The sequence below is a fragment of the Fusarium phalaenopsidis genome, assembly GCF_050370095.1.
Source record: "Fusarium phalaenopsidis strain FUZ10S chromosome Unknown contig_32306, whole genome shotgun sequence".
Classification (NCBI taxonomy): domain Eukaryota; kingdom Fungi; phylum Ascomycota; class Sordariomycetes; order Hypocreales; family Nectriaceae; genus Fusarium; species Fusarium phalaenopsidis.
The window spans coordinates 312,677-339,181 of record NW_028145403.1 but is presented as its reverse complement, the minus strand read 5'-3'; the positions used below and the strand labels follow the sequence as shown (position 1 = coordinate 339,181).

The 26,505-nt window shown below is 49.8% G+C and overlaps 8 protein-coding genes across 8 annotated transcripts; 5 read left to right on the top strand and 3 right to left on the bottom strand.

The window, feature by feature from the left end:
• Window positions 1-217: 217 nt before the first annotated feature.
• On the bottom strand, window positions 218-1,754 carry LRP88_10943 (uncharacterized protein; the record flags this gene model as incomplete). The annotated part of the gene is made up of 2 exons (XM_083247389.1): window positions 218-270; window positions 332-1,754. 2 exons carry the CDS (start codon window positions 1,752-1,754, stop codon window positions 218-220), a joined length of 1,476 nt encoding a protein of 491 aa, XP_083096537.1.
• Window positions 1,755-6,892: 5,138 nt separating this feature from the next.
• LRP88_10942 (uncharacterized protein) lies at window positions 6,893-7,918 on the top strand (the record flags this gene model as incomplete). Its single annotated transcript, XM_083247388.1, has 1 exon — window positions 6,893-7,918. One exon carries the CDS (start codon window positions 6,893-6,895, stop codon window positions 7,916-7,918), a length of 1,026 nt encoding a protein of 341 aa, XP_083096536.1.
• Window positions 7,919-8,337: 419 nt separating this feature from the next.
• Window positions 8,338-9,834, top strand: LRP88_10941 (S-adenosyl-L-methionine-dependent methyltransferase; the record flags this gene model as incomplete). The annotated part of the gene is made up of 9 exons (XM_083247387.1): window positions 8,338-8,460; window positions 8,518-8,558; window positions 8,611-8,742; window positions 8,793-8,859; window positions 8,911-8,938; window positions 8,989-9,001; window positions 9,055-9,487; window positions 9,547-9,631; window positions 9,680-9,834. 9 exons carry the CDS (start codon window positions 8,338-8,340, stop codon window positions 9,832-9,834), a joined length of 1,077 nt encoding a protein of 358 aa, XP_083096535.1.
• A 1,204-nt stretch (window positions 9,835-11,038) lies between these two features.
• On the top strand, window positions 11,039-13,571 carry LRP88_10940 (major facilitator superfamily domain-containing protein; the record flags this gene model as incomplete). The annotated part of the gene is made up of 15 exons (XM_083247386.1): window positions 11,039-11,275; window positions 11,332-11,475; window positions 11,539-11,646; window positions 11,696-11,766; window positions 11,818-11,928; window positions 11,977-12,003; window positions 12,052-12,094; window positions 12,148-12,190; window positions 12,241-12,345; window positions 12,558-12,963; window positions 13,012-13,083; window positions 13,133-13,179; window positions 13,227-13,300; window positions 13,361-13,491; window positions 13,547-13,571. The coding sequence occupies 15 exons, from the start codon at window positions 11,039-11,041 to the stop codon at window positions 13,569-13,571; spliced, it is 1,644 nt and encodes a 547-aa protein (XP_083096534.1).
• Window positions 13,572-13,920: 349 nt separating this feature from the next.
• Window positions 13,921-14,610, bottom strand: LRP88_10939 (NAD(P)-dependent oxidoreductase; the record flags this gene model as incomplete). Its single annotated transcript, XM_083247385.1, has 1 exon — window positions 13,921-14,610. The coding sequence occupies one exon, from the start codon at window positions 14,608-14,610 to the stop codon at window positions 13,921-13,923; it is 690 nt and encodes a 229-aa protein (XP_083096533.1).
• A 778-nt stretch (window positions 14,611-15,388) lies between these two features.
• LRP88_10938 (glutathione S-transferase family protein) lies at window positions 15,389-16,120 on the top strand (the record flags this gene model as incomplete). The annotated part of the gene is made up of 2 exons (XM_083247384.1): window positions 15,389-15,517; window positions 15,575-16,120. The coding sequence occupies 2 exons, from the start codon at window positions 15,389-15,391 to the stop codon at window positions 16,118-16,120; spliced, it is 675 nt and encodes a 224-aa protein (XP_083096532.1).
• Window positions 16,121-20,848: 4,728 nt separating this feature from the next.
• On the top strand, window positions 20,849-22,070 carry LRP88_10937 (putative phosphatase regulatory subunit-domain-containing protein; the record flags this gene model as incomplete). Its single annotated transcript, XM_083247383.1, has 2 exons — window positions 20,849-21,742; window positions 21,876-22,070. 2 exons carry the CDS (start codon window positions 20,849-20,851, stop codon window positions 22,068-22,070), a joined length of 1,089 nt encoding a protein of 362 aa, XP_083096531.1.
• A 2,962-nt stretch (window positions 22,071-25,032) lies between these two features.
• On the bottom strand, window positions 25,033-26,057 carry LRP88_10936 (SDR family NAD(P)-dependent oxidoreductase; the record flags this gene model as incomplete). Its single annotated transcript, XM_083247382.1, has 3 exons — window positions 25,033-25,241; window positions 25,308-25,730; window positions 25,982-26,057. 3 exons carry the CDS (start codon window positions 26,055-26,057, stop codon window positions 25,033-25,035), a joined length of 708 nt encoding a protein of 235 aa, XP_083096530.1.
• Window positions 26,058-26,505: the final 448 nt, after the last annotated feature.

Below are 26,505 nucleotides of genomic sequence, written 5' to 3'. Positions count from 1 at the left end.
ATAGTTAGAAGTGATGCACACTCCGCAGGTCTAATAAGAAGCTGGTGTTTGAACTAGTCAAATCATCGACACTATGTCCATCTGCGCCTTCTATTCAGTCGTCTGGCTTCCTTCCTATCTTCTGCATAACGCTTATCCCTATGTCTCTTAACTGCGGAGCCCCAACGCCAGTTGCTTTCACTTCTCGTTATCTTGCTGGGAGGTTTCGGCCGAAGTTTTACTCCCCTTCGAACATGGCACTACCAAGATGGTCCAGGGCGCGGTATTGGACTACAATTTTTAAAGCGTCTGATGTGGTTACGTTTTGCCTCTTCCGCTGCCTCCGCGTCACACTCAGCCTGATACTCCAGATAATCCTTAACCAGCTCCTTGCGTAGAGTTTGAGGACAATTCTCGTCGAACACTTTAAAGTCGTGAAGCGGAACCCAGCCTACAGAGCACCTTCTCGGAAAGTTGACCTTGTTGAAGAAGAGGACGGGATACATACGTTTGTGGGCCCGCAACCCATGGTTCTCGTAACCCTCTGGCCACAGTCGGGGTCTCGTATCGGTCTTTTGGGCTTGAGCGTAGCAGTTGGGGATCTCCTCATCAAGACCCGTGTGTTGGAGGGCGTGGACAAAGTCGAAGCGCTCAAAACGCCCCCAGGGAACAATCATGACGGGGTAGAAGCCCTTGGGCTTTTGCCAGCAGGCAAAAATGTCGCCCAGTTGTGGGTTCAGGACTTCTGGTTTGAGCTCGCTGTATCTCTTTGGTGCTTCCCACTGGTAAGGCTTCGTTTTGGCCTTTTTCTTGAGCCTGCCGCGGGAGGGGGTTCTTATGGGCTGAGAAGTCCTTCGTGGACCAGCTGAGTCGACAACTCCAAGCACCCTCTTGCAGGCGCTGTTGTTGCTCTGGGCTAGCTCTGCGGTACAGTGCAACACGCGAGTGCCGAACCTCTGAATGGTGATTTCAAGTGATGTGGAAGCCTGGGCAAGGTGATTGATGCTGAGATGCAACTGGGCTTCACTGAGGGGAAAATCGGCCGTGAATATCTTGTCACAGTCCTTACACTCCAAAATGTACCAGTGTCCCGTATCGTAACGGAACTGTACGATTTTGTACTTGACAGCATCCATGCCATTTTGGAAGACTTCGCGGAACTCGATCGACCGGCCGGGTGTCAAGGATGCGGGCTGTTCCTCGAGTCGAGAACGTTTTGGGTGAGAGATCTGCGCCGTGGACGTATTTGAGGGTCTTTTGTGTGTGGATGAATGGCTTGGCTGCTGGGGACGGGGACGGGGCGATCGGTGGATGGCAGGTTCTCGCCCATGAGTCTGGCTTATCTGAGGGTCGAGTTCGAGGTTCGGTGCAGAATGGCCGTCATTGCTAAGCACGGTGCTTCCATGCTGTACCTGGCTAGTATCACGATCGGCGCCGCGAGTGTTGGGGTTCAACGGGGAGGCTTCACTTGTTGGTGTCTCGGCCTGGATACGATCAAGCGCGGTTGGTAGCGTGGATGTCCGGGGGGTCGGCAAAGGGTAGATGCCATGCAAGGCGCTGAGCAGCTGCTCATTCGCAGCTTGGAGCTCCTTCGCGTTGATGTTGCCTTGAGTGTCAGCACGTGTAAACTTGAGCTGATTCGCGATCAAATATTCGAGACGCTGAAGACGCGCTTGTCTCGCGTCAGTGTCCCGTGGCTGTGTTCGGTTGGCGACGGCCATCCATCGTTCGTCATGCTGGCGTATTATGCTAGCTACAGCATCAGGGTCGTCCATGGTGGCGGGCTAGTTGGGATACATGAAAGAACTGGCCTCACCGACCTCCCAAACACGGCAAAATGAAGCCTTGGTAAGGTATCAAGAAACTGGGTTAGTTGGTCCAAAGAAACGCGAACTAGGGAGAACAACAAAAGGCGGGGGATACAGAGACTGCTGATTGATGCGCGTTCGTTGTGTAACTCCAGCCGTCACCAAGCCTCGTCGCCTCGTGCACCCAATCAATTTTCAAGGAGGCCAAGATTTTCTGTGCATTCACGGTTGCACCAATCAACGCAGGTCGCTGGTTAGCAAACAGCTTGGCTCTTTGATTGTGGCTTGTTCGACTTTCCTGCAAGATCGACATGCAGCGCAGCCTGGTCTGAAGATGGCGAACTGCTTCTGCGAACTTGATATATTGTCTCTTTTCTCTTTCCCCTCCCCGCAACCCGGTCGTTGACAAGGGCATAGCCATATCATTAGTTGTCGCGTTGGAGCTGAAAAAGCAGGCTGGTAAAGTGCAGTCTCTTACAACTCACCGCTCCGACAAAAGGAACGCCACCAAGAGTGCCTTACTCTCCTTTTGTTAATGCCTAATAAATGAGTTGAGGTAAATTATGCCTTGTTCATCTGTACTCTCGGAAGAAACCTACAGATAATCTTGGCGGCCTACATTCTCTTGCTCCTTGGCAAACTTTCATGTTTTTTCCACGCTAGTGAACATCCAGATCGACATGTCAGATCCCCTCTCGGTGGCAGGAACTGCCGTAGGCATTGCCTCGCTGGGGATCGAGGTCTGCAAGGGCCTCATCAACTACCTTGCCTCGATTCAAGGGCGAAACCAAGAAATCGCGAATGACTTGAGGACAGTCCAAACATTGTTGCCCAATTTTTATTCGCTACACGAAGTCCTCTCGACCACTCGAAGCTCCGAGCTTACTGGCCTTCAAGGCTGCCTACTGCAGAGCAGAGACAGAGTCCACGAGCTTCAAATGCTTCTTCTTGAGCTGCGGGGTCCTATGGACTCTGTAGGCTCCAAGTCAAGAGCGAGAGTCATTGAAGCGGGTCGATCGATCGTCTATCCCTTCCACGAGAACAAGTTGATATCACTTCGCCGATCCTTGCGGGACCTTCTCTCCAACTTGAACTTGGCTATCAGTGCATCTTCTTTGCAAGCCTACCCACCAACACCCAACGACAGCTGTACTGAGATTCACCAGGAAACATAGCATTTCTAGGGGTGAAGGGGTTGAAAAGATTGGCTCTTCAGTACAAAGTCTTGAAGTAGAATCTCAGGCCCAAATCAACGCGTTGCAAGATATACAACATGCCGTCCAGCAGAACTCGAAAGTACTCACCGATGGTATCATCCGTGCCGCAGAATCTAGCCAGCAAACTCAATGGATCATGCAAGACGTTGGCCAAGCCTTGATGGCCAAGCTAACATTGGTTGAGATCCAGACGCAGCAGATGTATTCTCAACTGTCACAGATGCAGAGGACCGAAGATATCCTGAGGAGGAGAGAACTTCATGCGGCTTTGGCCGAGCCAATGGTATGACAAACTGTTTTGATTTCATCTTGATCTAGTTTATCCATGCTAATAGCTGGTCAAGGGCGTACATGTCCACACCATCCCAGACAAGAGCCACGGACCGCTCCCTACTCCGCAAACCAACACCACCACGGGAGCGCCTATGATCAGACCAAAAAACTGCAACTATGCTCCAAATAGGAGATCACTCGAGTACTCAGTTAGAATCGGGAACATCAAGTTTCAGTTCGAACAGAAGCAGTTCAACCACCGTCGAGACTGCGTATTTTACGGCATTCACAAAAAGACTGGGCAAACATTCACCGCCAGTTTTCCTCTTAGACTCACACTCTTCTGCATTCGGATTACGATGGCCTCTTTCCATTCCATAAGAGGAACGAATCGACTGGGGTTGTCTATCCAGTATCACAACATTGTCCCACAGTCCTACAGCCCAGTGCACAAGAGGTGGAAAGAGCTATTATTGACGGTTTCGCGAGCAACTTCGAGCAAAAAGACCATCACAGCATTGGAATCTGCCCAGTATGACACCTTGGCACTATATAGGAACGGTAAATCATGTCCGTCTGATCGGGACGAGCATGGGCGAAGTCACACAGAGGTCAAGTTTATCAACCATGATGAAAGGTAACGGTGGACACTAACTGCAGAGTAGATGATTCTTCGCTCTCTCGGCGGTGTGGAATGGATTAGGCATTGCGACTTGCTTTGGATGGTATGTGCGACTGGCAGGACTTTCAGTGCAGCCAAGAAGTTGTTTGAAGTGATATTTGCCGCCGCTCAAGACGAGGATGCGAAGATGTAAGTCAACGTTTTCTTCATTTCCACACCACAGGCCGCTGAGATGTAGACTGACACACCCTGCTTCCCAGCCCCTTATACAATTTTCTCAATCTATCTTACTTGATGAACGCTAACACAGGTTTGAAACATGACTTCTTTGAATGGCTGACAGGCATGTTTGAGTTCAACGCCCTTGACTTTTGCAACTATCTTGGTTATATACCTCCCCACTATGATCACTCGGCATCGAACGTGCTACCCTTTGACATGGCCTGTAAGTCAATGCCAAATAAATGCCAAAACTCACTCACTAAATGCCGTGGGATCAGTTCCAGGTACAACCTCAACAAGGCTTGCGATTATATAATGGTCTCTTGCTAATCTTCAAGGTTGCATTTCGAGGGACCCAAGCTCCGTTGTCGAACGCGTTCACGGGTTTACTTCTTTCCTGTTATTCTCGATGTGGCTGCCAAGTTTGCAACATATGCTCGAGGCCGAAGTGAGCTCTCAAATGGACGATTTTGGCACCCACAATGATCTCCATGGCAAGGTTGTCACACCGTTTCTGTGGGCTGTGGGCCATAACCACCCTGGGCCGGTAGACTTCTCCCCGATAGCAAGCTGTAATTCCAGTCTTGACTGGAACTGAAGATTGCTTTGCCAAGAAGTCCCAGATGAAATTGTCCTCGTCATTGCCAATCGCATACGTGAGAGAAGAAGAGCCCTGGTTCTATTGGCACAGCAAAAGTTTGGGAAATGGATCCTTCCCGACTCACCCTACCCCGTCGACAAGGATGCTCCCGCCCTCTGCAAGCTTTTGGAAGACGCTCGTGTGCTAGTGCCGAAGGCTCTTCTGGTAGATGCGAAGTATACATCCATCTACCATTGCCAGATATTCAGCATTCTGCATTTTCCTACCCTATTCACCATGCGTTTTCGGGACCACGAGACGCGTAACGAAATTGGGCTCACTCCAATTATGGCCCACGCTTTTTGGGATCTTTGCGACTCGTTGTTTCTCTCTATATCCCAGGTCCACTTCCGGCAACTACTAGCGTTTCTTGAAGACGAGAACTTTCTTGACCAAAAAGCAGAGGATCCGGAGCACATGGGCTTAAACTTACACGCCACTGGCTGGCATTACATCGCGACCATACTTGGTATCAATCTCGAAAGCGATATGGTCCGGCCTTACGTGGATCAGCCCCCTGTTCTTGGAAGCCTGATTCAAGAGCTATTAAAAGCCCGATGCAGAGACAATTGCTCTTGCCTATGTACTCGAGATAGCCAGGGCTGCTCACCACTCATATCACTCTTGAAATCAATGGCAAGTGGTCATTCCCTCTCCAGCACCGCTTGCCGTTCCTCGAAACTCGTTCAATTTTGGCGGTTTGCCGTCTTGAACTACAGTGCAAATAACAGAGAAATCCATGGCGAACAGCATGGATTACGGGATCTGTTCCTGGATATTATCCAATTCATCACGTTTGAAACCCTCGACATCACACACACATGCTGTGTGGCCACATTCATCAACTGGACGAAATCAGATTCAACCCAGCCTATCAAGTGGAAGCCGATACCTCTCCCATGGATAGAAACCCCAGGTGAGGGTCGTCAAGCATATGTTATCTTCAATCACAACAAGCATGGGACCTCTGAAACAGACGTCGAAACCCCAAGGGGCAACAGCTTATTGCTGCTTGAACAGCTAATGGTGGAGTGTGACAAAGAGACAGCCACCCTTACTCCTACTAGCAACTTGCTCAAGGACTTTCTCTGGGGGTCCTGGCGTCGGCAAATCTCTAAGGCGTTTGCTGTTAACGAGGACTCCCTCGGTGGACTCCTAGGATCATTGAATGATGTGCATCTTTGTAGGTTGACTACCTAAACACCACAGAGGCTTGACCTTTCTAACTTTTCAGTTAGCCGTCCTACCCGAGAGAGCTCTATTGCTTCTCGGCCCCGGTTTCCATTTGATACACATACTATGAAGACTACTAGCGAGGGGATTATTCGACTTCACAAGGAAGCGGCGGGCGACGATGACGAAGATAACGATGAAGCAGGAGAGACTCTCTGTTCTTTGCGCAATGGGCAAAGGAGTTCAGAATTTCTCACGATATTCTACGGTACTATCGTCATGTATTCGTAGCCCTGTCTTTTGTTTTTGTGACTGATGGTCTCTTCTAGAGTCATCATTGATGATAACAAGATGAAAGTGCAGAGTTTCCTCATATTTGCAAGCTCTTTGTACACTAGAATTGGGGATACCGTTATTGTTACGGTGTCTCGGCAATTATGTAGAAACAGACACCAATGCATCCAGAGAACCTCGTGAAACTCGCAATGGAGACCACACGGTCCTTATCAATCAAGGGTGTTTTCCCCATCAGCCCTGCAAGTAGTTCTAGAACGCTGACAGACGACCCCACAGAAAATGACTAAACAGGCGTTGAGCTTACCAACACATTATCAACGGTTGACATATTAACTATCTCAAATACTTGCATCAGAATGATGTTTCTCAGCGATGATCTTTAATTGAGCAATAGCTTACATCCTGGTCAATCCATTCGACCTGCATTAGGTGCAGGCGTCGATCCTATCCCGTTGCCAAGAGTAATACGACAGCTCGAGTAGCTGCATTAGCTGCGGTTACATCCTTGAGCGATGGCTTGGCTTAGAAAACTTGACTTGAGATCTGTAATAGAGAATTATTGCGTATAAAATGCCAGGAACAGCCGACCATGGTAGACCTTTTCTCCTCTCCATCAACCATCTTTCTTACAATCTTCCTCTTACCTCCCCGACTCGTCAGCATGTTCTCACTCCTCTTCACCACTCTGGCCCTGCCAGCCCTGGCACTTTCCAAGTCCTTGCCTGCAAAGACTCTCGGCCAGCTCCCGCTTGGAACATGGCTCGAGAACATCGCCGTACGCCCCAACGGGGATCTTCTGGCAACTCAGATGTGGCCCTCTGCCAAGATCTACACCGTTCGGGACCCTTCCGACTGCGAAAACTCCCTCGAGGAACTCGTGTCAATTCCTGCCATTCAGAGCATCTACGGCATCACCGAGGTTCCGTCTTATCGCTCGAGGGCTGAGAAGTTTATCTTCGTTGGTAGCAACTCTACCGGTCTCGGTGTTCCCATCACTGGTACTTTTAGTGCCTGGTCAATTGAGTTTCAGACTTCTCATTACGGCTCCAAGGTCAAGGCCAAGAAGATCAGCGACATGGACAAGAAGAGTGGATTTCTCAACGGTGTCGCGGCCATCCCCCATAGGTCTGATGCTGTTCTTGTGGCTGATTCTGCCAATGGCTTGGTTGGCCGCCTCGACTTGGCCTCGGGCAAGTTTGATACCTCAGCCTTTGTCTTCCCGCAGATGGCCCCTATCAAAGGCGCTAGTCTTCCAATTGGAGTCAACGGTATCCAGATTCACGACGGATACCTCTACTTTGACAACTCGTACGAGGTCGCCGTCTACCGCATCCCCATCACCCCTGCGGGCTACCCTGTAAAGGGCGCCAAGCCCGAGCTTTTCGTCAACCTGTCCAGTGGCTTGACCTTCCTCGACGACTTTGCGTTGGATACAAAGGGCGACCTTTACGGCGCCAGCAACTTTGACAACTCGGTTGTTTTTGTGAACGGCGCCACCCGGAAGTGGAAGATCGTGGCTGGAGGAGTCGGCGAGATGACCGTTGCAGGGTCCACGGCAGTGGCGTTTGGACGTGGAAGACGGGACAGGGATGTGCTTTATGTCTCCACAGGCGGTGCTCTTGCAAAGCCTGTGAATGACACCAAGACGGAGGGTGCCAAGGTGGTTGCCGTTGATACTCGCCCTTAGAACAAGAGATGACTGGATTCTGGATTTGTATGGCGAGATAGGAAGTAGAAAAGAGGACATGATCTCTCAATACACATTCATAAAACATTTATCCATCCGGCACCGATAACCCGTCAATCCCTGTTCCTTGCATAAGCCAGTAAGCCACATGCGTAATGCGGTACCATGAATTAGCGAGATGCATAATGTAACCATTCACGGCCTCAACTCCAATAACAGTCAACAGTCCCATTAGCGACTCCACAAACTCATCTTGGCTATGAAGATAGCGGTGCGAGAGAGATGCGAGAGGGAGGCATTGGATGAGGGTGGAATCGCCCCTCACAGGAACCCCTCTTCTGCAAACTCTCTGCGTGATTTACGCCGAGCCAACGTCTCTTCTGCGACTCTGTTCTTGACGTATCGTCTTACTTGTTACAATGTCTGACCCGCCTGCTCCCGTTGCATCGCCTCCTACTTCACCGTCCGCCGCTGCGGGTCGGTCCGAGCCTGGCCCCGCTGTCCAGGCCCAGCAGGAGCTCGTTCCTGGGCCGGATCCTCAGGTAGCCTCTTGACCACTGTGTCCATGCCATGTCATGATATTGACTATCATCTTTTAGGATGATGATGATGATGGTGACTCCGCTCTTGGTGACGATGCGTAAGAGTGAACCGAGACTTCTGTGAAACTCGCTGACAAGATGTAGAGAGAGCTCCACTGCCTCCATCACCAGCAGCATCCTCGAATATCGCAAGTTTCAAGGCCGGACGTACCACAGTGATAGACATCCCACGGAGTATTTTACGCCCAATGACGAGCAGCAATCCGAGTCTATCGATATTAAGTAAGTTGAATCTGGTTCATCATGGGCTACCTGCTGACGAACCTTGGCAGCCATCAATCTCTGACTTTGCTGCTCGAGGGCAAGCTATTCCTTGCTCCTATCAAGCCTGATGTTCAGGTAAGTTTTCACTGAAGTAGTGAGGCTATAATCGCTCACAGACCGTGATAGAAAGTGCTTGATGTGGGCACTGGAACTGGTATGACCTCTTCTTGGCTGAATTACGAGCAGGACTAACCTTTATCCTAGGTATTTGGGCTATGTATGAGCCTCATCCTACAAGAATTATCTGACTAGTCAACTCACATTGCACAGCGACTTTGCAGACGAGTACCCCAACGCCGAAGTGATTGGTTCCGACCTCTCGCCTATTCAGCCCACTTGGATCCCACCCAATGTCAAGTTTGAGATCGACGATGCGACCCTTACATGGACCTGGGCTGATAACACTTTTGATTTCATTCATATTCGTTATCTATTTGGAGCTATTCGCGACTGGAATGCCCTCTTCAAGGAGGCATATCGCTGTTGCGCCCCGGGTGGTTGGATCCAGACTGCCGAAGCCGACGTTGAGATTCTTAGTGACGACGGAACGACTGAACTGGCGCCCGTCTTGAAGACTTGGGCAAAGCTTTACGCCGAAGGAGGAAAGAAGCTAGGAAATGCATTTTATGTCCAGAAGGAAGACCTCCAAGAGAAGGGCCTGGAGGCAGCTGGTTTCACCGAAATGACGAGCGTGGACTACAAGGTACGACTCCCATCTTTTCTCTGCACTCACCACTGATGGCTATCTAACCGTCATGTTAGTTCCCCGTTGGTGGCTGGGCCAAGGATCCCCGCATGGCCGAGATTGGCAACTTTGTCAAGGCCACTCTTGAGAATGATCTTGAAGGTGAGTTGGCCTTTGACCAATTTGACCGCATATGCGAATAATTATTAGGTTACACGCTTCTCTTGTGGAACAATATCTTGCAATGGGGCGAGGATGAATACCAGGTTTTCCTCATGGAGATGCGCAAGTACCTGCGAAACCGCAAGGTTCACGGATACATGAGGGTTCGTTATGTTTATGCTCGCAAGCCAGAGGCTGAGTAGTGACTCTCCCTTGTTAAAGAGAGGTCTCGAAGTCAAGAGATATATGAGCTTGGCGAGATACCCTTCCCGTGTGTGGGCTTGAGAGCTAGATCTGGGCGGCATTTTCAACCCGCGTTTACGGCCTTCAATGACACGCATTCATGAATGAAACAACAATATGATCATGGAGCAAGGAAGTGGCTCTTATAGAGTGATGCTTAGTGCCACTTGAGAGTTCCATAAGCCAAGAAAAATAGACCTCATCGCCTATCACCGAAAGAGTCTCGATTCAGTGGGCTTGTATCTCTTGGCTTCAGTCAGTACGGTCTTCTGGCTCAGTTATCCCATCAAGGGCCAGGCTCCAACTATATCGGAAACCGCAACATCTCTCTCGAGTCAGTACAATCCTTGATCATTCCACATTCAGCGAACTCCCCGAATCAGGTACCAACGGATACTACATGGTTCGTCCACTTAATCCAGGACTTACAATGACTTGCATGTAACATTACGTATTTGAAAATTTAGCCTCCGCGGGAAAAATCTCAAAAGCATCGCCCCTATTCGCCGCGAACATGTTCTAGAAAAGGCCCAACAAGTGGATAGGACCCGCCGTTCGGGCAACGATCCATGAACATGACCAAAGTTTGCTTCGCTTCCTTGTCAAAGGAACTGATAGCCCTTTTCACTGGTATCCATCTATGCTGTGACTAGGTGCACGAGCCAGATTTACGGGCCACCTTTACGTAGTATTTTCCAGATAAACGGGTCTCGACGATCTCCAAGCAATGAAATCGTCTCTTTCGAGCACGACATTTGATAGCAGAATGGTGAATCAATGGCGCAAACCGAAACTCGAGTGGCGTACGACCCCTCAACACAGGGTCGCCGCTGCATAGTAAACATGGATCTCCTCGGAGCATCGGCCTGTCTGTCGGGGAGTTGCCTACTAGTTTCCTACATTGGCAAGTTTGATGCCGCCATGGGCCGCTGTGGAGTTGAATCCACTGAGAAGTAAAGCTGCTACGTACGAGTTAGTTGGGGGTCACATTCGGGAATACCTCGCCGTTCCCCTGACGAACGGTTCAGCGATCGGTCAGTATTTAAATACTCAAGAGTGTCGATTCAGAATGGATTCTCACCACTGCGGATTCTCGTTTGCTCGGTTGACCAAACAGTTGAACTACACCCGCTACAGTATCGCTCTTTCGAGGATACCGACAGGATGACTGCCAAGCAGTCCGCCATCACACCCTCGCCCGCCGAGTCCGATTCACCTTCCGAACATGGCAGTCTAGAGTCTCAGAAGAGGGATACCGCCACCTATGGCGCCTTGGCTCCCACAGCCCCGGCCTTGGCCTCCCAAGAGAATCCGCGCATGGAAAGCACTCTTGGCGATGCTGTCCTTCGATTCCTCAGGATCCGGAAGGGTCCCAAGGGCGACGAGTACGATCCCGACTCGGTATGGATCAGCCTTATCTCGAAATATATGTAGAGTCGGAGGCTAACGGAATTAAGATTGCGACGCAGCCGAGTATCTGGGATTCGGAGAATTTGGAGGAGTACAAGCAGCTGTACATTCATCCACAATGGGAGAACTGGAGTGCTTTCGATCCCAAATTTCGGTGGACTTGGAAGGAAGAGAATGCTGTGCGACACAAGGTTGATTGGAAGATCATGGTGAGTGTTTTGGGGTCTATAATGGTCATTGTGTTGACTCTCTAGGTCTGGGTTTGCGTCATGTTTTCGGCCTTGAACATTGATCGCAACAACATCTCCAACGCCGTCTCGGATAACATGCTGGACGATCTAGGCATCGATCGTGGCGATTATGTGAGCTGCGTCGTCAGCAATGCAAGTGTCTTGTACTGACTGGCGATAGAACATCGGTCAAACCATCTCCCGAGTCGGATTCCTCGTCGCTGAACTTCCATCTCAGCTGATTTCCAAGCGGTTAGTCCTCTTTTCTTTCTCCATCTTAGGAGCACTGCTGACTGCGTTTAGTATTGGTCCGGATCTGTGGATTCCCATCCAGATCTGCCTCTTCAGTATTGTTTCGGCCATGCAGTTCTTCCTCAAGGGCCGCGCTTCATTCCTTGCGACACGATACTTGATGTAAGTGAACACAGTGGCATCTATCGAACGTTCTAACTGTTGATCCAGTGCCACGTTTCAAGGTGGATTCATTCCGTAGGTCCCAGCTGCTTGTCGAACTGGAGGCGTTACTTACCAAAACAGGGACACGATTCTCTATCTGAGTTACTGGTACACGGGCAAGAGAGTGAGTAACTCTTAACTCGCAGGTCTCTCACCAGCTGTAGCTGACCTCAATAGCTTCCAATCCGACTGGCCTGGTTCTGGATGTCTTCCCAGCTTGGTAGGTATAGTCTATTACTGACAACGGACTGCACTCTAATCAATCTTTAGTTGACATCGGCGTTGGCTTCGCTGCTGTGGGTATGGTGTCCATGCGTGGTACTCTCGGATATGCTGGCTGGAGATGGCTGTTTCTCATTGAGGGCGCCTTCACTTGTGAGTTGGGAACCCAACTCGGTCGGCGTGATACTGACGTTAGCAGTCTGTGTTGGCGTTGCTTCCTTCTTCCTCATGCCCCAATGTCCGGCCAAGACCAAAAGCTGGTGGAATAAAAAAGGATATTTTACTGAAAGGGAAGAAAAGATTATTGTCAACTCAGGTCCGTCCCCTATTGGCCATTCATTACTGTCTATTACTGACCCTCTCAGTCATCCGAGATGACCCCCAGAAAGGTGGAATGTACAACCGTCAAGGTCTCTCAGTCCGTCAAATCTGGGAGTGTGCCAAAGACTTTGACATGTGGCCCCTCTTTGCCCTTGGCCTGCTATTTGGTCTCCCCAAATATCCTGTCGACCAGTACCTGACCCTTGCATTCCGAGGTCTTGGATTCTCTGTCATTCAGAGCAACCTTCTCAAGATCCCCAACATTGTTGGCTCCTGCATAACCATGCTTCTCATCACGGCCTTCAGTGAGCTTGTCAACAACAGAAGTTTCGTATCCATGGCAGAGGACTTGTGGCTGCTCCCTTGCTTCGTTGCGCTCATTGCCCTTCCCAATCCTATCGGTCCTTGGGCGTACTTTGCCATTGCAACAGTTCTACTGTCTTTCCCATAGTGAGTAATAGACTCAAGCAAAGAGGGCTCTTGGCTAACTTACCCCAGCACGCATCCGATTCAGGTCGCATGGACCAGCAGAAACGCAGGCTCTGTCCAGAACCGAACAGTTTCCGCCTCGTAAGCAACTTTGCTTGTGTCTGCATCACATTTGCTAACTTGACTGTAGTCTATACAACATGTTTGTGCAAGTCAGTGGAATGATTGGAGCAAACAGTGAGTCTATTTTCTGCCAATTTAAAGGCCGAGAGCTAAGCCCATAGTCTATCAACCTGACGATGCCCCACGATACTTCAAAGCAAACAAAGGCCTCCTGGTCATTTGTATTTGGATGTGTGTGAGTACAATCCTCACTCGCCATGCTGTCTGTATCCGTAGACGCTCATTCTTTTTGTAGCTCATCCAATACCCGGGAACCTACTTTTACTACAAGTGGAGGAACAGCCAGAAGACGAAGAAGTGGGACGCCATGACTCCAGAGGAGCAGCATCATTACAGGACGACCACAACAGACGAGGGTAACAAGAGGTGAGTACTCGACCAATAATGCAGGTGAGGCTTTCCTTGCTGATTTGCTACATAGACTCGACTTCCGTTTTGCAACTTAGAGGATGAGGTAGGGATCAGGGGTTGGAGGAGTGGTCTATAGACGTCGTCGGCGGACAATCCAAGAGAAGCACTAGACGCGAAGATACCGTGATAGATACTCTAGTCATGGAGTGGCTAGAAGCCATGAAGAGAGTGGACAATCACTCGCAAGGATTGATGAGCCCACGCAATACTATTAGATGTCTTGAACCTATTATTACCACCAGGCACCTTGGCAGATTTCTGGACTGAGCCTTCGATGAGCCAAAAGATGCCTGATCTCCTTGTACCTACTGATATATCGTCTAGCTTTCCCATATTATAGCCATTCCCTAAGAATCGTTTAACTCCACGAACTTCTCCCCAGAATTAATCCCGAATAACCACTGCGCTTTTGCTAAAGAGTCCTTCGACTGCAACCTTGACCAAGAACCTCGCCGCACTAGCAACACTCACGCTGTCGGCCATGCCCATTCCAACACCGTCACTACCCAGCGTTTGCACGTCCTTCTTAGTGTCGGTCTTCTTCTTTGGATTGTCAAACTCTAGCCTCACAGCCCTTACAAGAGTCCAGTCCATCTTTGTTGATCGAATCTCCTTGTCAACGTGACCGTGGTCCTCGAGGGCGTACTTTATGTTGGTCCATCCCATGAAAGCCTTGGAAAGCCACGGCAGCTTGACCCACGAGTCCCCGACGCCCGCTGTTGACATAACTACAATGCGGTAGATGCCCGCCTTTTCTAGAACCTCGCAAGCATTGGCGCAAGAGTCGGCCAGGAATCGAGGAGGTGAAAGTTGGGGTGCAAAAGGGCTGTCCGACTTGCGGACAGTGTTCAAGGTGACGATGGCGGCAGAAGGTGTGAGGGAAGGCGCTGCACAGAGAGCTTTTTGTATGTCCGGCTTTGATAGCGGCGATCCAGTGATGACGGTGAGGCCAGGACGGGGGGTGAGGCTGCCAGCGGTACGAACGAGGGCTACCGCTGTATGACCTTGAGAGAGTAACTCAGAGACGACGTGCTTGCCGGTGCGCCCAGTTGCGCCAAGGAGGAGGAAATGCATGGTATTTGATGATGAGAGGTAGCGTTGAGTATTTGTATGCCTGAGCTGATAAGGAGGTGGAAGAACTGGGTAGCAAAAGGGCGAAGGGTCGCCGCGTTGATTTAACTGTGATGACGGACGAGAAAAGCTACTGACAACAACGAAAGGATGAATAAATACCTTATGAGATGCCCTGGGGGTCAATCGGTCGGGTTTTGAGGCTGAGACCCCAGATCGTCCTTGATTGGTTTGTTCGGTCAGCATTCTGTAAACGGATGCCGGACGTGGGTCTCGGCCTCGAGAGCGAAAACCCCGGACCCGAGAAGCGAAGGCCGAATAACAACGAGAATAAGGCTATCCATCAATTTGTCATCAAATGCAAAGACCGGTGACATTGGGCCCCGTACATCAACCAACCATCGGCTTGTGCAAGCTGAAAACGGAGATTGTCGCCCACAAGGGGACTTCAAGCAATGCCTCAACTACCGATCCGGGATGAGGACTAGCTGTCCGGCGCTAGCTCGATTGGGTTGTGAGAGCGACCCGACCAATCAGAGGTACTATTCAAGCGGCAGCATGGTGGGCTTTATACTCCACATTGCGGTGATGAACTCGTTCCGACGCTGGGGTGGTCTCCTATGAAGCAAATCCGAGGCCCAGCCTTATTGTCTCGGTCGACTTTAAATATCAATAGACGTACCCAGTCTCTCTGAAAATCCAACTAGTTCTATATCTTCACATGTCGAGGTTCATCACCAACAGTCCCAGGTTCTCGTCGACGCTGTTGCATCGCTCCAAAATGCCGGCTTTTACTCTGTATGGCGCTCGTGGCTCGACCAACACGGACCGTGTCCGCCTAACTCTCGCCGAGGGTGGTTTCACCGACTATGAACTCGTGCTTGTCAACTTGGCAAAGAGGGAACAAAAGGTACGTAAATGTTATTGTCCTCTGCCATTGCAGCTCACTAACACCACTGCAACTCAGTCTGAGGAGCACATGAAGCGCCACCCATGGGGCAAAGTCCCTGTCGTCACTTTTCCCAATGGCTTCACCCTCTTTGAGAGCCGTGCAATCTGCAAATATCTCGCCAAAAAGTACTCGTTCCCGCTTCTGCCTCCAGACTCAGATCCTGAGGCCGTGGCCCTGTTTGACCAGGCACAATCGGTGGAGATGGTCAACTTCGCAGAACCTGCAGGAAAGATCGCATTTGAAAAGTTTGCGAAAAGGTTTATAGGAATCCCTGCTGATGAGGCCGTCGTCGAGGGTGCACTGCGGGCAGTCGAGGCGTTTTTCGACGTGGCAGAGGGGCTCTTGCAAAACCACGACTACATGGTCGGAAACGACTTTACTCTTGTGGATATCTACTATCTCCCAGTGGTCCAGAGACTCTTTGCGTGCGGTTATACGGATGTCATCTTCAGTCGGAAAGCTGTGTGTGCATGGTGGGATCGCTGCATCAATAGACCCGCCATACAGAAACTGCTGGCCGCTGATAAAGAGGCTGCGGCTGCGGCTGCTGCACGTCAATAGGGCATTAATGGTAGAGATGATTTCAGAAACAAAGGGCAATAATGCTCCGCTCCAATTTATCCTTAGTTGATCGTAACAAAAACAGAAGTTAGATGCGTGGCTTGGAAAGGTCGCTTCGCCAAAAAAAAATACATCAGCTTACATTAAATAGCTCCCCTTGACCATTCCCAGTCCTCTTGAACCCTCCATAAGCCTTTACTCTTCCATCTATGTTGTCAGCTATACCCTGCAATCGATCATTTTCGGTCCGCAGCTCGCTATCAAGATCCAGTGAGGAGTCCAGTGTCCCTAAGAGAATAACTTTCAAGGCCTGGTGGAAGAAGCGCAAGAAAGAGACGGAAAGAGACTCAGAGCCAGGACCTCCACAGTCCTTATAGACAAGTTCAAGATCATTAAGCCATGATCCCAACGATTTTAGCAGAGATGCCTTTTCGGATAGTAGTCGAATGCCCTCTCCTGGTGATGCCACATGCGATACTCTGCCGAGAAATTCAAGCGTCGACGTAGCGAGCCTTGTAAGCTCTGTCCGCATATCAGGTGCAATCGCGCGAATACTGCGGGATTCTATAGTTTGTTGATGGGGCGTCGTTAAAACCCCAGACACCGCCGCTCTGCTTCTATCGACCGCTGCTGGGGGCTCCGCAAACTTGCATGGCGCAGCGAACATCTTGATGATGAAGACATCCAGCAAGGGTAGCTGGCTATGATGCGCCGGCACTAATTTTCTTCCAGCAAAGGTTGGCCTTGCCCGGTACTCATGCATAATGCTGAGTCCTTGAATCATATGCCTGGCCATGGCAGTGAAATTCCATCGAACTTGCTCAATACTTATGAAGATCTGACAGCAAAGTAATGCCGACTTCAGCCCGTTGGATCCTGGAGACGACATGCTGGAGGCGAGACCCCCTAAGGCCATGCAATATTGCTGCAGGCCGTAGTCAGAGCCATAGCTCGAATGTCGCTGCCCGAGAGAGATTGGAAGATCTCCGGAAGCCTCGAGATGTTCCCGGAGAGCTCGAAGAGACGAAACTGCATGTCGTATCGGCGGGTCAGCCAGGCTAGCTTGAAGAACTTGCCTGGCCTCTTCATCGCAACCCAGCTTGACATTGAATATGGTCTTGGTTGAGAAGTAACGGCTTAGGAGATCGATGTCCTTGGGGGAGACCTCAATCACGGTGTGCTGGGCGACAAGTGAGCCCGCACTTGGCTTCGTGCTACCAGCATGAGAGCTGTGAGTGGGTTGGCTCGTAACAAGTCTAAAGGGAGACTCGTAGCCGTCGCAGGTACGGCCAGTGTTGACACATTTCAGGCAGAATGGCTTGCCCTCGTCGCATTTGACCTTTCGTATTCTATTGCTGAGTGAGCACAATCACTGTGGATCTACGTAAAGCCTTAATCTTTGGGGGTAGATCAGTGGCCCGGGCTGAGACTGACCTGCAGGTTGTGCATCCAGTTTTGACCTTTGTTCTTCTTTGAATGTTCCGTTTACGCGTAACAAGGGTTTCGGCCATGGTCGCGTGAAACTTTCACGCTTGCCGCGGTAGATGGAGAGAAATCTGAAGCTGGTAGGTAGCTTGAGGGTACGAATATAATGATGCGCCTTGATTCATTGCCGAGGCCCAGAAGCTCAGGTCGATGTGTTGTTGAGGTGTCAGACGCCAAGCGGGCCACAGGAGGTGATGTTCCAGGGCAATTTTTGGTTTGGTAAGCGGAGTCAACACTCTAGCGCCAATCAGTCGCATGGCTCAGGGGTCAACGGCCCATCATTCTTTGCGATAAGCACCCTGCTGGAGTCTGATAAGATAAACACGGGCCAATCACATCATGGACGGCCTCACCTAAAGAGACCTTCAACCTCGCTCTGCAATAAAAGGTGACCAAAGTAGACTTAAATAAGATTATACATGATTGAATAAGCTAGATTCTCATTTAGTGAAATAGGAGGAAGGTGAGAAGGGAGATAAAATATGAAAGGAAGAGGGTGTGGGTGAAATAAGGGATTTTATAACCTGCGTTTGTAAAAAGTGTGCCTGAACAACTGCGTAAAACAAGAGCTCAAGCGTCAAATCGGATCCCTCAAGGGTTGTCACAATTACAACGATCTTAAGAATGGCCGCTAAAGGAGCTCTTAATAAACGATTCGCGTCCTCTTAATTGCTTTATAGCAAGCACAACGAATTACGCTTGACAGATCTTGTTTTGCTACAGGGTAGCACCGGCAACAGATGGGAGATCGATGACTCCTCTCCCACCTCGATTGACGAGGCGGTTGGATTCCTATCGAAACAGCGCTGGAGAAACACTTTTTATTTTTCAGTTGCTCCATGCATTGCTTAGCTGGATTCGTGAACGTGAATAACAATCTGATCATTCGTGGGGGGTGAGAGCCTCTGTGCCTCGAGCCAAGCCACCGACAGAACAATATAATACAGGCTCACAGAAAAAACGACAAATAGCCCTCTATTGACAACTAGACATATGTAATTGTAGTCTTGAGAATGTGGTTAGGTGATCAACTGACGCGAGAATATGTAGCCTGTCAATTAACAGGGGCGGGAGTTCTTTAGCTAACAACACATGCATTTGAGTAGCCGATTTACGCCACTAGTATTTAATTCGGGATTGCAACTTTGTTCCCGTCGGGTATTGGCAGAATGAGATGCTACAAACCCGATGGGGATGACAATGTGTCATTGGAATATTCCTCGCTTCCAATATGTGGATGTAATGTCATGGAAAATGGGTCACATCTGAACGATCCGCGATATTGCCAATAGCCATAGATAGTATTCTACTTGGCACGTTTAATTGAGCCCTTCTTCACTAGGAGTGCGCTGGTGATCTGTGTCAGACCACCGCGCCTTGGTGAGATTGCTGGACGCCTCTTGCTAGATGGATATTGAGGGGTTGAAAGGGTCCGTGTCCGCGTTCTTCACTGCTTCTGATTATGCGAGTAGGGGCATGTTAGCCTTTTCAGATGTATGATTGAAGGCTGTGCCTATTTCCCCTTCTTTGACACCATCACTAGGGAAGCGGGCTTATCAACAACTACAAGCATACATCAATGATGCCGTCGAGTGATTGATAAACGAGCCGGAGAGCTTTGTCATCCTGTCCGAAGTCAATCGCTTATCGTTGTCTCGAGAAAACTACCAAGCGTGGGATTGGTGGCGTCCTGCCAGTGACATGTGCTGACCGAGGGATGGTTCGATGGGTTCACGTCGAAAAAATGTTAGCTCCAACGCGTCACATGCATGATGCGTCATGATGGAACAACGAATGCTTGTTTGTGCAGGGATGGGACTGGACACCCTTTATCGATGACGGAGAGGAGAGCTGAGCATGCTGTTTCGAGAATGGATGTGGGAATCTCTCGTGATTTTGCATGGACAGCTGAAGATGTTGTGTCTGGGTCGGATGGCGAATGGCTTCATATCACTTGGCCCTTGCGCCATGCTCGATTTCTGCTGAACTTTAATGTTGAAAGAAGTCAAGGTCGAGAATGGGTGTCTCGGTGTTGATAAGAGCGTGCCAGGAGCGATAAGAGGTGGCGTCAACCGTTACATTCACCACCCGCCACATGGCTGCTGGCGATCGCCTCAAGGGACTCGGCATTTGCGGTATCTACGACACGCTATCCCCCATGTTCCGACATGGGAATTTCCCACTGCAGATGCTCTGAAACATGGGCAATGAACTGATCCGCCATGCCAATGGCGCCAAGGGTCTCGACTCTTGGCCGCCGCGTCAGGACGCCCGTGACGAACGCCACCAACGGCTGCTGCAACCCAAGGGCTTCGGGAAAAAAGTTGACATTGAAGATCCACTGAGCCTGTCCACTCTGTCCAATCACTTGCTCTGTATCCCTGTATGCGTTCATCAGATCATGGAGGGCATTCCAGGTTCTCCCCCCAACGTCATTTGTGCCTGCGGATCGACAACCTGAGGCACCTGCTCCCGTCTTCTGATGCCATTGGTATGAAAATCGCATGATGGAGAGTTATCGTGGTGGGCGAGAAGTGACGGATGCCAACCAACGCTAGCTGCAAGTCGTCAAGAGTGCTGTGATCTGACAAGGGACTCCACGGGTCCGCGGCAGATCTTTAGATCCATTCCATGAGGGGCTTTTAGTTGTATAGTTTGGCTAGAGATAATATCTCATCTGGGTCTAGAGCGGCCAGTGAACTAACTTGGTGGCCGTGGTGCTCATTAAGAGCCGCTCCCCGCATCACACCCGTCTTGGCTACCTCAACCTTCTCTTCCTCCACGACGACTGTCATCGATACCCTTCGCTTACTCCCGCCATGACGAGCCTGATTTCGTCTCAGTCATAAATGATACCTCCTTATCTGGCCTGAGATTCTCAGAAAACCCCCAGGACAAAGCTCGCTTCCCCCGGCCTCCCAAATCGACTCACCACATCAGATTCGGCCTTCGTTCCAAGAACGCAGAAACGAAAGATTTCTTGACAGCGGATTACTAGATCCAGACGACCACACGTACTGTCACAAAATGCATCGCTCTTCTACTTCCTCAACCTCTTGCTACGGCCTCACTCTGGATCACCCCCTACGACCCGGCTCTCCGTCTTTCAAACACTACCGGCTACCGACCTCGCATTCTCGCCAAGCAAATTACGCACAGCCACTCCACAATACGACGGCGGGCATTTTAACTCTAACGGGGTTGGGCGCGGAGCCAAGCATTATGGTCACGGGGTCCTCGGGCATGCGAGTGAGATCACCTGCCCTGGTCGAATACCGAGAGCGAGACGATGCTGGTAACGGCAACGAAAACAAGACGGATCCCGAAGCTCTGGAGAGGCAGCCACAGGAATCACCGGAAGTGGCAAAGGCGTCGAACCAAGACTTGGGCGGCGAATCATCGCCACCATTTGCCCTTACGAAGAAGATCAGTCCAGGCACAGGGTCCCTCGACGACAGGGGCAAAGTTGGTAACGAATCGCCATCATGCCAAGAGACGAGCACCACTCAGGGTCCTGGAGAGAGGCTCCAAAGGCCTCGCAGCGAGTCCAGTGAACGGGTCCGTCCCGCCCTTCGTCCGCGCCATCATCGAAGCTCTAGCATGCCTAGTTTTTCAAAAACGGTCCACTTCGACACGAAACTGAACAACGTTTGTTACTTCCGCAAGGCCGATCGCCCTCTCGCCGTCAGCGCGGGCTCTTCGCCAGTCATTGGCCATCTCGAGGCGAACGAGTACCCGTTCTACGCAGACGACGACGAGGACCTTTTTGAGTGGCAGCTTTTCACACCCAACTTTCCTCGGAATTCCCTGAATAGGGATTCCATGCCAGTCCGGCTCGAGAGGCTGTACCTCTCACATGACAACAAGCACGTCTTGGGTTCGGTCATAGTGGCAAACCTGGCTTTCGAGAAGTCGGTCATTTGCCGCTTCACCTTGGACTACTGGACAACGACTTCCGAGACCACGGCGGTGCATTGTTGCCCTGTGCCGGGACAGATGGGCAAATATGATCGATTCATATTCAGCATTAGGCTAACAGAGACTGTGAACATAGAATCGAAGCCCATATTCCTCTGCATTCGCTACAACGTCAACGGGCAGGAGTTTTGGGATAACAATCTGGGCACAAATTTTCAGGTAGATTTAAGAAAAAAGTATGGATGCTAAGTAGGAAAATGGGTTCATAGAGCGAGAAGGTAGACATCATTGTACGAGTTCAAAATGCGAAGAGCGAGAATTTACGCCATGACCAAAACCTGATGATTCAAAGCCACAGTCAGGTTACTCGAATACCGTCAACAGAGGCAATCAGGTTCCCGGCGTGGCTGATCATATCATGTCCCTGAGCCACTTGCGCCACGCTCTCGGCAAGCGCGGAGTTCTTGACCATCAGATCATGGCTGCAAACGCGGTCTTGTGCCGAGACAAGACGCCCAATCGCAAGACACCTCAGTCCGCAAATTAATGAGCGCTAGCTAGATCCGTTGATCACATCCGCACGCGAGGCTTGTGAAACGAAAGAGCTCGTATGCTACCTCACCCCCTCCTGAGCTGAAAAATCCGAGACTGCCGAGCGAGCTTGGCTTGGAGGATCTATGCAGCCGATCAAGCACTGGGCTTATCTGCAGTGCTTTTGGGGCCCTGTAATGTGATTCTGTGCTTAAGCGACTCGTGGTGAGGCCACCATCTTGCGTTTGAAACTGGGGTCGAGGGACGCGATGCTGGGAACTGGCGAGGGGTTGCGTTACATAATCGGCTCTCATTTGTTTGTGACGTGCTGTCGGCGGTTCGGTTTCCTGCAAATTTCGTAAACGCCGTCCTTGATCTTGAGTAAACCCCTTGCGAGGTTGGGTTTAGGTACCCTTGTGGCCCGTCCTGTCGGTACTGGCCCCTTATTTCCTCGAACCGAGGTTGATCATAACTACCTACGTTAAGATCTCCTGTTCAAGTCCACGCGCACCGACCTCACAGCCAGGTAGGTGAATTAGGGGTTGCTCTTCCTGGATGTATTCGGCCGCCTATCACTATGAGTGTGTTTGGGGCAATGCCACCCCTTGAAGTGCAAGACCTGATCTTGATAGCAGTGTTCTGTGCAACTAGGTCTTGAAGTTATTCTATCCCTGTGAAGATTTAGTCGCCGAGACTGTCTATAACGTGCATGATAAGCGAGCCGGTTAGACAAGCGAACCGGTCACTTTTCTTAACCCTTAAGATATAAATCGCTATAAAAATATAATAAACTATTTAATTAATTAAAACTAATCGCTATACTCTTCTCTAGATATCTTAATTACTATATGATAGGTCCTTGTATTATATCTAGTCTTGCCGTATACTCCATAGCGCCTTTCCCTCGGTCGCGCTGACCTTCCTTGACCACCACTTCTCGATGATTTGGCCGCTACCTGCGGATTAATACCTATCTGATTAATTACTTCCCTTCCCTCGTCTATAGTTATCTTCCCTCCGTTCTGTAGCCGCCTTCTTTTTGCTTAGCGCCGCTTACTAAGGACCTCATTTAACTATCGAAGGATCTAGTTCTTAGACTTTAGTAATGCTATCTAATATATTATTGCCTTCGTTCCTTTAGAAAATAACTTAAGAGCCTTAAGAATAGATGCTAGGGAGCTACTTTAGTGCCTTTTGATTTATCTTTCTAGGTATTTAGACTAAGAGCTAGCCTCGAGGATGGTCTTTGGGGTCTTTGAGACCTAAGGGTTAGGGAGGCTGGCCTCCTCTTGAACCGGTGTTAGAGTCCGTAGCTATATATCGAGCTTTAATATAATACTTTCTGGGTCTAGAGGAATAAGCCCGGCCCCTCTAAAACCCCCCTTAATATTGCTTTCTATTATAGCGGCTTAGTGGGTAATATAAAAGGCCGGAAAGAACTCAGTCTTAGAAACGTGGGTTATAGAGTATCTGATTAAATGCTTAATTTCTCGACTATAGGCTTTCTTAATGGCCTAAAGCACCTAACGTCAAGAGGCTAAAGTAGATAAGACGAATGAGGTGGCATATAAAGCGTGATAATCTTGTTTTCCTTGTAATATATCTCGAAGTCGACTAAGTGGTGGCTTTCATGGCCATCGAGAATTAGAAGACGATAGCGACTATTCGATCGGATGCTTGTATGCCGATTAAAGTGCTTTAGCTACTTGAGACCCGTCTCATTATCGGTCTAGCTATTTTGAGTCGTCGCGATAGCCTAATCACCCGGGAGGTTGCTTTCCCGGTACTAGCTGGCGAGGTGATATTGGCCCGCAACCACGATGAACGGCTGGATTGCCCACCCTTCGGCATTGATGGCCTGGATGACTATAGCCCATTCCCGATTTCCAGGCTAGACTGATTTCGGGTTTCCACGCCTTTCTGCGCCTATAACGACTATTCCATTTATAATCATACCTATCATAAAGCCAGTCTCATTAAAGTTATAGATATTAGCTAGGGTGATATTATATTTCGCGATTATATTCGCTATAAGGGTGAACTAACTGCGAATAAGAGTCGGATCTTCGCATTTAGCCCTCTGATAGTCATATTTATGAGAAAAACGCGTCTTAAGGTCTAGGTGTCGTTTGACGAAGTTAGAAGCCTAGCGCTTGCCAATGGGTAATGCGTCGCGGTCGGCAAGCAGTCGATTGGCCATTTCTTTAATACCACGCAGTCTCGGGGGAAACCCTCGCGAATCTAGGTCGAGAATAAATTGAACTATGATCTGTTCCTCTAGATCGGATAGTTTCCGCGAGTTAGGTGTAGTATCGCATCGCGCAGGGACGCCATTCTCTCGGTCGAAGAGGGTACTATAATGGACTTGATAGATCTTTGCGGCCCGTCGGAGGCTTAATTTTGGGTCATTCCGATAGGCTTGAAGCGCAAGAAGGATATTTGCCTCGTTATTTGATTGTGGCATATTGCGTGGTTGAGGAGCATCTGATCAAATGAGAAGAGGAGAGGTTGAGGGATTTTTGACCGGTTCGCTTGTCTGACCGGCTCGCTTATCATGCACGTTACTGTAATAATTATGATATTTTTAGCGCCCTTTGCCCGCATTTTTACTTATGCCAGATTGTTTTCCCGCCAGAATTCCTGAGACACCCTGATGCTCTCTTGCTTTCCAAGTTTCATTGTCGAAAAATACTAACTAGTCTGATTCATTATTTCCATAGTAGCAAAAGCAGAGTGGCTCTTGGCGGTAGAAAGAGGTCTTGGGCTATACGAAGCTCCCTAGCATTGGAGCCTATTGCGGTACTGACTCCTATGATAAATATTGATAGTTGGAGTATATGGCTCTCGTACAGCGCGTTCAGCTCCCAGAAGATGAACCAGCGAATGTTCTCCCGCATTGAGTTTCTAATGAATCTTGTCCTTGCCATTGTGGTCGCCTCATTATTAGGACGGAAATAATAGAAAAACAAAAGCCATGTTTAGTAGGAGGCTGGAACGACTCCAAGTCGGCCACCGTCCGTCACAAGCACATTCCCGTTGATGTATGCACCAGCTCGGCTCACTAAAAACAGAATAGCACCCGCGATATCCTCCTCATCTCCAGGCCGTTCCTCGGGGACAACAGATTTGGGCCAGCCAGCCGTTTTGCGGTATTCGATTGCTTCCGTTGTCATTTCGCTGGGGTAAACTGGGAATTCACAGTCAAAATTTGATCTAGACGATTACTTGGAATCTGCATCTGGAGACAACTTACATCCCGGTGCGATAACGTTGGCACGAATGTTGAATTGCCCCAGAGAAGTGGAGAGCTGCTTGAAAATGTGCGTAACTGCGGCCTTGGAACCCCCATAGGCATATCCCAGAGCGGGTGATCGGTTGAAGCCACCAATACTGCTGGTGGCGATGACTTGGCTTCTCTGCTTGAGATTCCCTTTCTTGTTGCCCGCATCGAGTAGTTCAAGGAAGGCAAACACTGTGTTAAGCACTCCGACAGTATTGATGGTAAAGGTGTCGCTGAGATCCTTGGTATCCCAGCCCCAGACATAGTTGCGGAACTCTGAGATGCTGGGGTTGGACGGCAGCTTGGTAAGAGAGGGACCTCCAATACCGGCATTAGCAACGACAGCATTGACGTAGCCGTGGCTCGATTCAATCTCGGACACTGCACGCTCAAGATCTTTCTTGTTTGTTATGTCGCCTTGAATGGGATGAATGTTTCCATGCTTCTGCTCTGTGTTAGTTGCCTTTATCCCAGCAGTCAGTTCAACAAGGGCAGCATACTGCAGTGCTGGCCGCACTCTCTAGGACCTCCTTTCTTCGCCCGATGATATAGACAATTGCACCATTGGCTTCCAGGGCCTGAGATATCATGAGGCCAATGCCTATCGAGTGTCAGTGACGACATCAAGTGCAAATAGATGAACCTACCGCTTCCGCCTCCTGTCACAACGGCGATAAGGCCATTGACGTTGAAGAGATTGTTGATCTCGAAAGCTGAGGCCATTATGATAGTCGGAGAGATGGGCAGGGAAGATAATCAAGAGTGAAGCCTTGAGATCGTGTCCAAGGGCATGTTTTATTCCCGCAGGCATGTCACGAGTGGGGTTGCTATTATTAATCCACCCAAGATATTGCGACATCGACAACTTCCATACTTAGTCCCGCGATTACTATTCCCAATATCATGGTGAGTTAATTGAGCTGTTGCACTGATTCTCTGCAACAAGCAAGTTCCTCATGGGGGCCAGCCTCCGAACGTGGAAACTCACTCTGGCCAAGCCTCACTCGTTGCTGTCTTGCCCAGTCGTTGCTCGGCGCCTCTTGACGCCCCGTTGTTACCAATGTCTCGGAACTGACTCATTTTCCCAACCCGAATATCGCATTTGCTTTTGTAGCTAGGCTTCCATACTTGTATCACTTGACATGAACTCGTAATCCTCCAGCTGTGGGTG